The sequence below is a fragment of the Tursiops truncatus genome, chromosome 2 (assembly GCF_011762595.2).
Source record: "Tursiops truncatus isolate mTurTru1 chromosome 2, mTurTru1.mat.Y, whole genome shotgun sequence".
In the NCBI taxonomy this organism is placed as follows: Eukaryota; Metazoa; Chordata; class Mammalia; order Artiodactyla; family Delphinidae; genus Tursiops; species Tursiops truncatus.
In genome coordinates, this window is record NC_047035.1 from 98,621,205 (window position 1) to 98,635,539 (window position 14,335).

General features: G+C 38.4%; 1 protein-coding gene across 3 annotated transcripts in view; it reads right to left on the bottom strand.

Annotated features, from left to right (window-relative positions):
* Positions 1–391: 391 nt before the first annotated feature.
* The window catches only part of RFX7 (regulatory factor X7), a 146,791-nt gene continuing 132,847 nt past the window's right edge, over positions 392–14,335 (bottom strand). For all 3 annotated transcript variants that reach the window (XM_033851711.1, XM_073801040.1, XM_073801041.1), the window contains 5 exons: positions 13,979–14,095; positions 12,595–12,679; positions 11,748–11,955; positions 8,154–8,449; positions 392–6,544 (listed from right to left, as the gene is read on the bottom strand). In XM_033851711.1, coding sequence (XP_033707602.1) covers positions 3,260–6,544; positions 8,154–8,449; positions 11,748–11,955; positions 12,595–12,679; positions 13,979–14,095 — 3,991 coding nt within the window. In that variant the 3' untranslated portion in view covers positions 392–3,259. The remainder of the gene's footprint in view (positions 6,545–8,153; positions 8,450–11,747; positions 11,956–12,594; positions 12,680–13,978; positions 14,096–14,335) is intronic.

The window sequence follows — 14,335 nt, forward strand, 5'->3', positions numbered from 1 at the left end:
TAAAATTTTCTGTTACTTTTCTATTCAAAGTTCCCCAAATACCCATATCTAGGTACTACACAGACTAACATTTGAAAGCAAACAGTATATGTCAGTGAACGAAAGGAAAGACCTTTTTTTTTTTTTTTGGACAACATAAAGCTCTATGCCATGTATCATTCATTGGTAATAAACTCTAAGTTAGTAGCAGAGTTCTGATGAACAAAATAAGATCTGTGTAGCCCTCCGGATTAATAGCAGAGAATAGATTAGCAGCACTGTTCCTCCTGATGCTGATTTTTTCCCATTTTCTCAACTTTCATGAGATCAAAGGAAGAAATGCTTCAGGTCTGTTTACAAAATGGCATGCTGTCTACATAAAACGGATCCCATAAATCACCTTAAGATCCAGTCAGTTTAATATAAAATGTTTTTAATTGTTTTTGAAAACATTTAAAAAACAATTTTTGAGCACTTTCAATAAAAAAAGAGAACTGAAATGCTACTGCAATATTCAACTACTGTAGTTTCAGCAGGTACAACAGACAACAAAACACTGGGGAAATCTTGAATTTTTGCACTAAATGAAAACATGAAACAGGGCTTGTTTTTGTCATTTATGGTGTAGTAAAACACATTATAGTACAAGACTGTTATATGAACCTCTGATGCACTGCACAAAAAAACACTTTCCTTCTTTTCAGTTCAAAAGTCAGTGCTTATTGCAATTATATGCAAAATTATTTACTTCATGAAGTCTTATCATGATAAACAGTATGCAAAATGTTTAAAACATCAAAACAATGAAAATAATCTGAGAAAAGAACATATTCAACAATAACTAAGCAGAATTAGTAAACATAAAAAAGCAAATAACTTGTGAATAACTATGCTTGTCTGGTTAACAATGAACCAGTTTCAGTACAGCCAAGAAAAAAAAAAAAAGTGGTTACAGGAATACCTAGTACTGTACAAGATAAGTCAATAACACTCATGCACATTTTGTGATCATGTATTAACATGGTGAAGCAAACTAAACTTAACTTTTCCTGCTGTAATATTCTCATGTAAGAGAATAAGAAATAGAAATATCTCATTGAGATTAATGCACATTGCTACATAAGACAATTTTATCTGTCACTTTGATGACATTTTGTCTTTTCATAATGAAACACATTTAAAAAGTTTAATCTGTGGACTGTATTGGTTGCATTTATCCTAAGAGATGTGCCTACCACAGGTTCAACAAATTTAGTGCAATATATGAACCCCAGAAAGTTTGCTGGACGAATTCAACCAAATTTAAAGTGTTTGCTGCAATACTGTACAGGGGGTTAAAAATCCTCCAGTCTTTATATTTTTATCAAAAAAGATTTCCATTATTTTTGTATTAGTAGGAAGTTAATAATGTAAACAAGGGATTAGAATGGCCTCAAAATCTCCTTTTCAGAGTATCTCATGTAGAAAGGCTCCCATCATTTGTTAAAAGAAATCACACAGTTTCCTTTGGGTATTGCATACTTTGGTGTGCAGTAGTGCTGTGTCTCAATGTACAGTGAAGAAATAACTAGCATCAAGAAAGAAAATCTAACAGATCATTAAATCAAGATAACAGCAAACACACACAAATGCCAATAACTAGGACATATCAATATATAAACCTCTGAGCCAAACCTAGCACCATTTATTTATCAAAATGTTAATACCCTACTTTGCAAATTTATTGAACAATGAAATCTTATTAAATTAAACCCTTCATCACATTTGTTAAATATTCATGGATTGTAGTCTTCTGATTGGCTTACTAATTAAGGTAAAGGAAAGCTTAGCTAGGCTCAAGGTAGCATAGAAATGGTTTAATGTTAGCTTTAAAAACTTAACGGCAATTTTTAAGTCTATTTGAAACTGATCTTGAAGCTCACTTAAATGGAGCTGTCAACTAATGAGAAGATTTGTGTCACCATGAAGTTCATAAATAATTATTCACAAAACAAAATGGGAGCCACAGAGAGAAACATTTTAAAACAAATCCTGAGTGCTTCTTTTGCAATTGTGGTTATCACAATAAATAAAAATTAAGCATGTTATAAAATGCTCCTCTTCTTCAAGTACTATTGATATCCCCTTTGTTTTATCAGAGATACAAAGATTTGTGACTTCAGACCTCAGGTGGTGAAATGTTTTCTGTTTAGTTTTTTATGTTCTCTCCTGCTTATTTGTCTTTCAAAGGGATTCTCATGATCAAATTGCATTTCTATATTCAGGAGCAGTGAAGGAGTCAGTCACTAAATCGAGGACTTATAATTAAAACCCTTCAAAATAAATCTTAAATAGAATTTTAATATGTGCATGCAGACATACTGTGATGAAACTAAGAAAATGCTTTTAGTTTCCTTCTAAATTCCCCTATCTCAACTACCAAATAATAAAACATAAAATATTCTTCTAACATGCTTTTATTTATTCTATTAAATTACAATGTTTGGAATTACGTACTTGTTTTGTTTGTGTGTGTGTGCACGTGCGGGCATGTCTCTGTGTAAGCTCCATGTTAAAATCAACATTTTAAAAGAAGACTAATGCAAGGTCACAAATATAAATGGCTACTAGTTTTTTCCTTTTAAATATTTTAGCGCAGCTTTTGCTTTCCTTACATTAATATTTAATTTTCCATTATCTTCTCCTATTTAAGCCCTTCGTTGCAGGTGCAAATGGTACTGAAGTCCCAGAAAGTCCTACAGAGATTTTTTTTTCATTCTACAGTAGCTCTATGCTTCAAGCCTAAATATTTATAATAACCTGAATATTATCCCTGTTTCAAGGAAGACCTTCTTGTCTACAGTTCACCTTAACTATGATTTCATATCTAAATGATAATGCCAACAACAAAAAATATCCTATACCTAAAATCAATGGTTTCCTCTAAAATCTGTGCAGATCAACCAATGAATTAAAATAAACTTATACAAAATAAAGATCTAGACTGCTCTCGTAAAAGCTGGTTATTCTTTTGCTTACTAGCGAACAATGTGATTAAATGGGGAACATTATAAAATTGAAAACCTAATATTTGTTTTTCTACAGCCTACTCTCTTCAGAAACTTGTTAAGAGCTGAGGCGAGTCTAACCATTTCCTACTGAAGAAGAAACCGCTTCTGCAGCAAACTCTTAAAATGTCACAATTAATAGTAAGTGTTTCTGCTGCGGGAGGCACTTCCATTAAGACAAATACAATACATATGTCTTTCGATACAGTGTGCTACATATTATAAAATACAATTTAACCCAACATTTCAACAGTAGGGTGGTCCTTGCTTTCTATCCATTCAAAACCTGATGAAGTCATAGAGCTCATGGATTCACTGCAAATTTGTTGAAATAATGGGTCATTCTTTAATTCTTCCAGTGTAGCTTCATCATCTTGTCCCTGCTGACGACCTGGATCAAACAGTAGATTTGGATCTAAAGCGTTCAAATCATTGATGCTGCCTGAGAGCTCAGAAGACAACCTGATGTCGCTAGAAAAATCAGATGCAGGATTAGTGAGATCAGATGCTACCTGACCTACCAGCTGCTGGTTGGTTTGCAAGCTGTCTCCACTCAACAGGTCTTTAACAGTGCTACTGAAATCTAATTGTTGCTCTCCAATTTCTGATTGTGCTTGATTATCGCCAGGAGAAAAACTGATCTGATCGGTGCTATTACTTTTGGTGAGGTAAGATGGTGCTTGGAATTCATAAATAGAAGTGCTGGAATCGATCATATTCTGCGGATTGGCACTAGGAAAGACAGTGGAAGTTTCCAAAATCTGAGTGAGATTCATCCGGGCTGTATAATTGGAGGGCAGGTTGTTCATGCCCAAACCTCTCACTGCATCATCATTGTCAGAATCAAGTTTACTCAACAAAACATTGGTTATTTTTTTACTGTTTGTTTGCTTCTGAAGAGCATTTGGGAAGGCTGTTTGCATCATGACTGTCAATGGAACCGACTGACTTCTTTGAGCTATGTTGTTGGCACATGCATCCGTGTGAACGTTTGTGAAAATATGAACTTCAGGGGTTACTGGACTTCCAAAGGGGGTCACATTAGATCGGGGGATATTAGATACTGGGTAGAGGGTGCTTCCACTAAGATTACGTTGGCGATGAACAGCAGGGCTCACGCTTCGGCACCGGAAGTTGCTGCTGGCCGAAGAGTTAGTTCCTTTATTATCAAGAGGGGCAGGGACCGCAAAGCCCTCCTGTTTGTTGGTGTTACTTACAGTGGCACCTTGATGCTGCACAGGAGAGACAGGAGTCAGACGACCAAAATGAGTGTCATGATGTCTGGATTGAGACTGGTAGGACTGTCCAGGCACAGCAAAAGCATGAGGTTTCCTGAAACGGTCTTCCACTAGTTCCTGATAGCTTGGGAGAATGCCATGGCCAGAAACGGATGAATTACCAACCCCACTATACCCATTATTCATCCATTCAAGCTTGGTTTTGTCGGGGTGTGTGGCCATGGGTCTCTGCATCGGTTTCACAGGACTACTTGAGACAATGCTGGCGTCATGATATGCCATACTGGAGCTTATTGGGGTAAATGCAAATGGATTCCTGCATTCCACGGGGCTGGGAGGGACACTGCTGCTGCAGTTAGAATGGGGAGTACCGATGGGTGTATGTCGGCTACTTCCTAAAGCACTATCCACGGGCGTGGTCTGGGCCAACCTGGAGCAAGGGCTCTCCCGTGACAGGCTCTGAGACCCAGCAACCACTTCAGATGTAGGGGTGGGGGTGGGGGTGGGGGTCGGGGTCGGGGTGGGGGTCGGGGTGGGGGTGGGGATCGGAGTGCCATTGCTACGGATGGGGTGATAGAAGTGGGTGCTGGGGGCGTGAGATGACGCTGGAGCGCCTGGAGTCACAGACTGACTCTGAAGGGTCATTCCCAAACAGTTACCGTAAGCATGGGAATTGTTCATTGACATCTGCTGCTCCATGAGTACCAGCTCCTCTACAATACTGTCCTGTGTAAGCTCCTCATCGAAAGGAAAGTAGCTTTCATTTGCTTGGGAAACAGAAGGCTCGAACTCCTTCAGTTCGGACTGTAGAGGTAACTGATCTGAAGACTGTGCTTGCATTTGACTCAAAGAAGATTCTTGTATCTGGCTGTGTAGTTGCTGGGAATACGTGTCCTGTGGCATTCCTTCTAATTCCCAAACAGACTTCTCTAAGTCATTGATATCAGAGTGCTCAGGAACTGTCATGACACTGATATCTTGCTGTTGTTCACAGCCGGCAGATAGAAACTCAGAATCCTTAGTGACCTGTTGCCATTCATTTGGATTAAAGCTGCCATGCGATTTTGAATCACTGTCCAAGAGAAAGACACTGCCTTCAAGCTTTACTTTTATATCTGGAGATGATGATGGTGTGGTTTGCTGTTCTGAAGCTAAATCACTGGTAACAAGAGCAGAGGAATTCACTTGCTGAGGATGACTTGCCACTACGTGTGAGTTAACATTTGTTGATACCTTGCTAGGAATCTGAGAACCTGCTGCTGAACTTTCCGTTTTCCCTGAATGTGGAACCTTTTGGTCCTTCTTAACACTGCCTGGTTTCTGACCTTCTGAGATAACTGCAGAAAGCTGTTCCACAATTGGTTTCTTTACAGGAGGCACCTGGGACTCTTGCAATGCAGAAGACAGCCGCTTTCTTGGACTTTTAGTGCATAATTTAGGGTCTTTATTTATTGAGTCACCATTAGATGGTGAGCTGGTGCTGGTGAAAGTTAAGTTCTGAGTGGCAACTGAGAGAGTGATAGTGCTTTGATTATTGCCTGTTGAAGTGCCTGGCAGAATTTCATTACAGCGATTTTTACATTTGGTCCTCTGGTCACAGACCTTAGTTGCTTTTATTTCATTAACACCTTCATTTGAAGGTTTTTGCACTACTCCCTCTGTATTACTTTTCTGCCCTGAGAGGGCACTAGGTGTTGTTTTGGGCACGTCAGCCCCATCAGAGTTCTCTTGGCACTGTACAGGATGCTCATCTGATGACATCTCAGGTTCCATTTTGACTTCCACAGCAGATGGTCCCCCGGTGCTGCTGGTCCTGGATCCAGGAGACTGAAGTGAAACAACAGAACCATTCTTGATCTGTGGAAGGGTCCTTGATTCTTCCGTTGTCGCTGCAGCACTGTTTACTGAGGCAGAATGTTTCAGAGGGGCACTACTGTTGCTGGGTGTGAGGGATATTGCTGTCATTTTCACCACATTTAGAGAACTCACGTGTGACGTGGGTACAACAGCGGTTTTGATGGGACTACTAGTAAAGAGGACAGTAGTTGGAGAGCGGATGGTGAGGGCACTGGTGTTGGCTGGTTTGGGTAAGATCTGAGGGTAGCGGTGTCGGGCAGAGCGATCCCCCCCAGGACTGGCTGGGACGTGCTGAGGAGTCTTTGGTGCCTGCTTCACAGACTGCATGTGCTGGGTGACCACCTGTACATTGAGGGGAAGAACTTTGCCGTCAGAAGAACTCATTGGACTTGGTGAAGTTACCAGTTGCCTGGTCCGTTGGACCTGTTAAAAAGGCGGAAAACAAAAATATCAGATGTAACAAGTCTAGAATATAAATAGCAATTCATATATTCATTAGTATTAAGGCATTTAATACATGTAATGCTAAAAAGAAAAAAAAAGACAGTTCGTATGTTAGACAAGTTTTTAGACCAGATTCGATAGGATCAGACAAGTAAATACTATAATAAATGCAACATAGTGTAATACAGTTACCAAATACAATGATATGTAAGAAGAGAATTATTAAGACTTCAATGAAAAACTTCACATTTGTGATGAATACTTGCTAAAACAATGAATTTGAAGGAGGTTATAGGGAGCAGAAATAAAATCTTGAAGAAACATGCAACTATAAAGGTATCTAACTGGAGTCTGTGGCAAGATGACTCACTCACAGGGGAGACTGTCTTATAAATGGATCTACCTTGGGCATTACTAATAAATCACTGCGGATAAGGTCTCAGATAAAACTACTGCCTTCCCCAGTTTGCTCTACAATGAATAGTGCAAGAGTATGGTTCCCAGGTATTCCATGTTTCAATAACATGATGATGACGATGATAAGGATAATGATAAGAACAGGAAAAACCACAAGATACTATATTTCCCTAATAACATCATAAATAACAACATAAAATACCATCTTGCTTTAGCATGATGCACTCTCATTTTATTTTTATTTTTTTATTTTTAAACATTAAAAAAAACATTTATTTATTTATTTTTGGCTGCTTTGGCTCTTTGTTGCTGCGTGTGGGCTTTTCTCTAGTTGCGGCGAGTGGGGGCTACTCTTCGTTGTGGTGCACGGGCTTCTCATTGTGCATGGGCTTCTCATTGCGGTGGCTTCTCTTGTTGTTCGGCATGGGCTCTAGGAGCACGGGCTTCAGTAGTTGTGGCATGCGGGCTCAACAGTTGTGGCTCACGGGCTCTAGAGCGCAGGCTCAGTAGTTGTGGTGCACGGGCCTAGTTGCTCTGTGGCATGTGGGATCTTCCCGGACCAGGGCTTGAACCCGTGTCCCCTGCACTGGCAGGCGGATTCTTAACCGTGGCGCCACTAGGGAAGCCCATGCACTCTCATTTTAAAAGCCTCTTCATCATAAACTCAGTTGTGTGAGACAGACAAGTAGACCATAACCTCTATTTGTTGATAAGGAAAGAGACTCAGAGTAGCTTAGAGACTTGACCGAGGTCCCACCATTGAGACAAGTCTATGTTAATGTACTACCAACACATATTACAATTTTGCTCCATCTGAATGTTAAAAAGGAAACAAATATAAACCAAAAAAAGTTTGCAATTTTGTCACCTTTGCTTGGCTAGAGATGAAACAACTCTGAAAATGACTCATCTCTTACATAAAGCTCTGACTGGTTATGTGCAAACTTGTATGTCTTGTAATTGCACTTCCGTTCCTTTTATAGCTCACGCTGTAATCAACAACGTATATCCTGAATAAAAGAACCGACTGAAGTGAAATCTGTGTGTGGTCACAAAATCAGTTTATAACTGAATCTACACCTATACTTGCCTCCTTCTTCTGTGCCACTTTTAACTAAACAACTGACTTCCCACAATCCCAGTAAGGCCAAATGCTATTTAATGATATTACCGGAATGGGACTAGGGACAGCTGCCACAACGATACCAATAGGCTGAGGAGAGAGGATTGCAGGATTTCCATTAGAAAGACTAGTCACTCCATTGGTTGTAGCGCCTTCTGATTTTTTTGCTGAGGATTCTCCTGGCAAAGGGGATTGTAGTTTCTGTTCTTGTTGTTTCTTTTGGATTTTCCGTTGCAATTGCTGTTTAGCGTCAATAGGAGATGGCAGAGTCTTCACTTGAGGCTGAAAGGAATTACTTTCAGCTGTAGGTATAAAAGCAGAAGGCTGGGTAATTCCTTTAATTCCTGAAAATAAACAGAAAGTAAAGCTAAAATACTCCTCTTTATACAAAGAGGTTACAACTCAATTTCTAAGACTATGTAGCCATTTACTGGACAAAGCAACCAAACCCAGCAAATTTTAACTCACAGTTTCTTTATGAAGCATAAATATTACACTTCCAGTTTATAAACATTTGTCAATATGGTTTTAACTGACACCTTAAAATACGGTTCAACTTGGGTGACAGCTGTAGTTATATCTGCAATAATAGATGAAGATTTTGAAAAGAGTAGTAGCTATGTCACTAATGTGCAAAAGCTAAGATAAATGCCAAGAGAGCATGTTTTACATATTATCAGTAGATGTCAGAAAAATCTTCCTTCCCCCTTCTCTAATTAAGAAATTCATGCATTTTCATGATTTTAATACTCAGTCCACAAGGGGTACTCAATAAATATTTGCTGAAACCATCCATATCTTAGAAAAAAATTGTACGGGGAAAACAAGTCTTTAATTCTACATGAATTTCACGAAAACAGGTAATACAATTTTAACCGCTTTAATTAATTAATTATTCCAGTATGACCTAGGAGAAATTAAGCAGAGCTTCTTAATAAGACTAAGGTTAAGGTATTCTAAAAAAGGGTCACTGAGAAAGCTTTTTAAAGTAGTAGTAAGATCAACACTGAGGAAGAGGGATGATAAAATAAGCAAGGGATAAATTTTAAGAAAACTTGATTATGTAATACAACTGATTTTTCAAAAGCTCATTTCACATTTAGGGAGTGGCATTAAGATCATTAGATAGTGAGCAGGGGTCAGTAGAAACAGTGGAGAGAGGCAAAGGGAGGACACCCCTGTCCTGCTGGCACATCCTGACCTTCCCTTCCCCAGCCGTTTCTGCTTTTCATCTTGTCAACAGCAACAGCTTCGTGAGTGGGAGGCGGGAAGGAGAGAAAGGGACTGTAAACTCTAACCCACACACTCACTGCTCAACAATCCCACATGTTCTGACCGCCCTTTTATCACCTAAGTACTATTCTTTCTCCTCAAATCCAACTCGAATTGCGCTGCTCCCATCCAGTCCGCAGCCTCGGCTCTGGCTGCTCAGCACCTGAACCCGAGGGCCTGTGCCAACCGCTCAAGCTCGCTGCCTCATGCCTCCTGCTAGGGTTTCTGGACAGGCATGAGTTCCAAGCAGCTGCTTACAAAGGACGTCTGTAATACAACCTGTTCTTAATATGGAGACGATATTTACAAAAAACCAAGTGCACCTTCAAAGGAAGAAGATTCATCACTACCAAAGATATTTTTAAAAGTGGCAATGGGGCTTCCCTGGTGGTGCAGTGGTTAGGAATCTCCCTGCCAATGCAGGGGACACGGGTTCGAGCCCTGGTCCGGGAAGATCTCACATGCTGCGGAGCAGCTAAGCCGTGTGCCACAACTACTGAGCCTGAGCTCTAGAGCCTGTGAGCGGCAACTGCTGAGCCCAGGTGCCACAACTACTGAAGCCTGTGCACCTAGAGCCCACGCTCCACAACAAGAGAAGCCACCGCAATGAGGAGCCTGTGCACCACAACGAAGAGAAAGACGCTTGCTGCAACTAGAGAAAGCCTGCATGCAGCAGCGAAGACCCACTGCAGCCAAAAATAAATTAAAAAAAAAAAGTGGCAATGGCTGAGAACGAAATTTCAGAAGATTGTTAAAAAAACAGTCAGCCTCCCGAGCTACTTTCAAAAAGTGAAAATGCCTACTTATATATGTGATTTTTAGTATTTTGGTTTAAAAAATATACCTTTCTTCACACTTAGCCTTAAAAATCCATTCATTCAACATTTCTTTCAGTGAGACTATGTGAATAATGTGGGAAATAAGAAGATAGAGATGTCTCTGTTTCTTTACCCCATGATACCTCCTAAGTCCTCAACTTGTGGAAGTACTCTTCTGGGTGTCAGTAGGGGTAGCAGAAAGAGAACACAGAAAGCTGAAGGGCCCATATCTTTTAGAACCTCATTTTGCCAGAAGCTAGGAAGACAGTCTGGTGTAAAGGAGTAACCTGGGTTTTGGAGAAGGACAAACCAGGATTCAAATTCTGGCTAATTCCACTACTTATTTGACTATGGACAAATTACTTAACCTCCCTGAATCTGTTTCTCGATCTGTAAAATGGGAATAAATATCCCCTACCTTACAGGACCGCTGGGAGAATAAATGAGGTAACAGATGTGAGCTATCTAGCTAGGTAAGGCTGCCTAAGCACTCTTCTGCCCCTGTGTAACTACATAACTATACAGATTAGAGCCATCCATTTTATATCGAGACAGGAAAAACTATGAGGAGGCTCTTGTAAAAAGCTATTTTGCTGATATTTATGGTCCTCAATTGACAATAAAATGAGAGAACAGAACAATCTCTCTCACACACATACTGCAAATGCTTAAAGCTTCTGATAAATTTAAACAGAGAAAAAGGATTCCTTATTAAAATAATGAAGTTAAGATAGAAAAGTAAAGTCATTTAAGAGTATAATTATAATTATAATTCTGGCTGTGATAAATCTACTGTTTCATATTAATAAATTTTTTATAGAAGTTATAATTTCCTAGAGTAATAAAAAAATGTATTCACTCTTTTTTTAGGTTTATAAAGTATGACTGAAATAAGACATTTTAAAAATTTCATTAAAATAGATACTTTACACAGCTATTAATTTAGGAGGGAGTTATTATTCCAACGATACTGTCAGTCCTAATACTGTTAATTCTTAAGTTGCTATCTGAATAAAAATACTCATCTGAATGCATATTAAAAAAATCACTCTTGCTATTTCATAGTAATGCTTCACATGGTTTATTTTTTGTGAGACTAAGGTACCTTTCACATTGTCCAAAGATCATTTCACTTATAAGTATTAGTTTTGGGGATAGGAGTCGTAGCAAGTAATTAAAAAACTTAATCTTACTTTATATTTGTAATATTTAATTTATCAATTTAGAAATACATATATACTTAAAAGTACACATACGCATCTTCTTTAAACAGCAATGGAAAAATTAATGAAATATCAACTAGGAAATCATAAAAGTTTCATACTTAAGCAGAGCAACATACAAAGCTATAACTTAAAGTTTATCATGAAAGAACTATTATTATTTTTGTTAGCTCAACAAGCCCATCTGAATTTAGTATTAAGGGAAGTAAGAGTGGACGCATACAAATACTAAAAAGACAAAGGAGGTTTTTAGCTAAGCTCTTCTTTTTACTACCAACTCTAAAGACAGTTAACACCCTGTCAGTTTTAGCTTGTTAATAATTTTGTACCTGGTGGTGCTGCGGCCATTACAGTTAGAGCTGCCATCGACTTGGTGCCTATATAGTGACTTTTTACAAGGAAGCGGGCTAATTCCAAGACCGTGTCAAATGGCTGGCTTAACACTTTCTGGGCCCATTCACACACAAGACGGCAAGCAGAAGTGATAACTTCCTCATCAATATTTTGAAGCTGCCCAGAAGGTTCAGCTCCTTCCAACTAAACAAAGGAAAAAGGAAAATACTTTTAAAAGAAAGTTCAGAGAAATTAAATTGAAGCACACTTAAGATACATGTTCTTAATCAGAAGACACAATATAAAACTATTGAGTCAAAGTAGTACTAAGTGAGTGGTACTGGCAGGCATAAAAGTACTGCAAATATGAGGTCTATGCCTATACCCACTGGTGCACAGCCACCAGCAGTGTTGTGAATATAACATTTAAACATATATTGTTAAACATATATGGAGACTAACAGATCTTTTGAATTTTTTAAAAAGCCTTTTCTAACATCAAGAAAACAAGCTATGCCATAAGCCGTATTTCCTCTTCTGAAAACATTCGTTCTACACGTTATTCTATAACTTAAATTTTCCTCTTGACAATATATACCATAGATATATCTACCAATCAGGAACTTTAGATCCATCTTTTTTCTCCTTAATTTCACGAACCACGGTGATATAAGTCATATATGCTAACAGTTACCAGCCACTGTTGAATTTTTTGGCTCATTTATTTAGTAAAAGACAGTTCCTGGTCCCTGGTTTTATCCAAATGAGACCATGCAGAATCGTTTCAATGCTGATAATAAGGTACAATTCTACTTATCAAAAAGAAAAGGCAGAAATTCTTACCCCATCCCCAGTTTTGTGAAAATCAAGATTGGGTAGTGTTGGCATATGAACAAAAGCTTTTTTTCTTAGTCCACTGTAGCAATACGTAATAAATGGTTAAGGTCTGAAGTACTCGAAATTAAATGAACTGTTTATATAGTTAGCACTTGAAAAGTAACCATATATGAAATGAGAATAAAATCAGCCTGAGATACCATCGACTTTCTGAATTCTTCTGTAAAAGAAAACTTAATTATTAGAAGCTCAGGACACCTTTACTCTTTTGAAACTGAAACAGTCCTTGTAGAATGTTACTGGCTCAAATGGAACAAAATGATTTTCATCTGTTATAAATTTTATGAATAAATGTTCCTAATAAGCAGTGCCAGCCACCAGTAACAAACAGGTCAGAAGGAAAGGAATATCCAGATGGAAACCTGGCAGAGAGAAGGGAAACTTTAGCCCAGGGCACTGGGACAAAAACAACTCTTATGAGTGTCACAAGAGCTTTAACCTTTTCACTTCTCTTTTTCCACTGAAACGTACAGGATTATCACCTGTAACATGCCAAAGACACATGAAGACATTTTTGTTTGTACTCAGGAAACAAGACTCGGTCGTGCAACAACTGGTTACAGAACACCTGGAGCCGTTTGAGAAAAGCAGCCTCTCCCCTTCCCCTCTTCATCTCCCCCACAGCAGAATTTTTATGTTTTGGAAAAGGCCAAAAGCTAAGCAGAGAGAAATGATGCATTTCTAATATGATACAGAGACCCTCCATGTTACAATCTTCTTCCAAGGGTAGGAAGAACTTTAGTAAACTCTTAATTTTAATTTCCTTACTTCTGTTTGCTCCTAAGTATTTCTCTATCATGAGAGGGGCCTTTTCTATGCCCTGGCTTTAATTTTAATACAGCCTTTAAAGGGTTGGATGAAAATACAAAGAGAACACTAATCCTACAGCACAAGTTCCACAAAAAAATTGTTTGAATGTTGTATATATTACCAAAGAGATCCCTATGTTTCTAAATTAGAGGAAGGAAAGATGATAAACTAACATCTTTCTCCACTTTCACTGACATAATTTACAACTGCTGTACTGTGGCGTGCCTTAGTAATTCTATTGTTAAGGAAAAGAAGATCAGACCATTAAGAACACATTATAGTGACAGAGTAAGGTGAAATCTATCACAATCCTAATAACCACTATTTGTTATTTCTCTTGCAGTGTGATAAACAGCTGGGAAAATACAATTTACAATTATTCTAAGTACTTTTGAGTCATTTATATTTGTTGATTTAAATTTACTTCTAAATATAGTTGCTAGTTGAACTACAGCAGCAGATGTTCTGTGATAAGGGAGAACTTAAAGAGATTACTAAAAACCATTCTGGTAAAGGATATTTAGATTTGCCTCTTGTGCCCAGACGACGTGCCTTCATGTTTGGAAAGACATTTTTCATGATCTTTCCAAAGTCAGCAGCACTTAATGGATGGTAACCAAGATTGTCACAATAGCTCCTGCAAAAGAAGGAGGGATCAATTCAGAGAGAGCAACAGAATTCAGAATCATATTAGCACAGCGTTATTTCAGTCCAATTTGACCCCTATGACAAAGTGAAAAAACACATCTTCAAGTCATTCACCACAAATTTCATTGATACATGCTCATCCTTCTTTAAAGACTAACTCAGGCTTACTTAGCTTGTTTCATCCTCAGGGTACACAGTACTACTGCTTTTAATAGCAAAAACTTGCAGT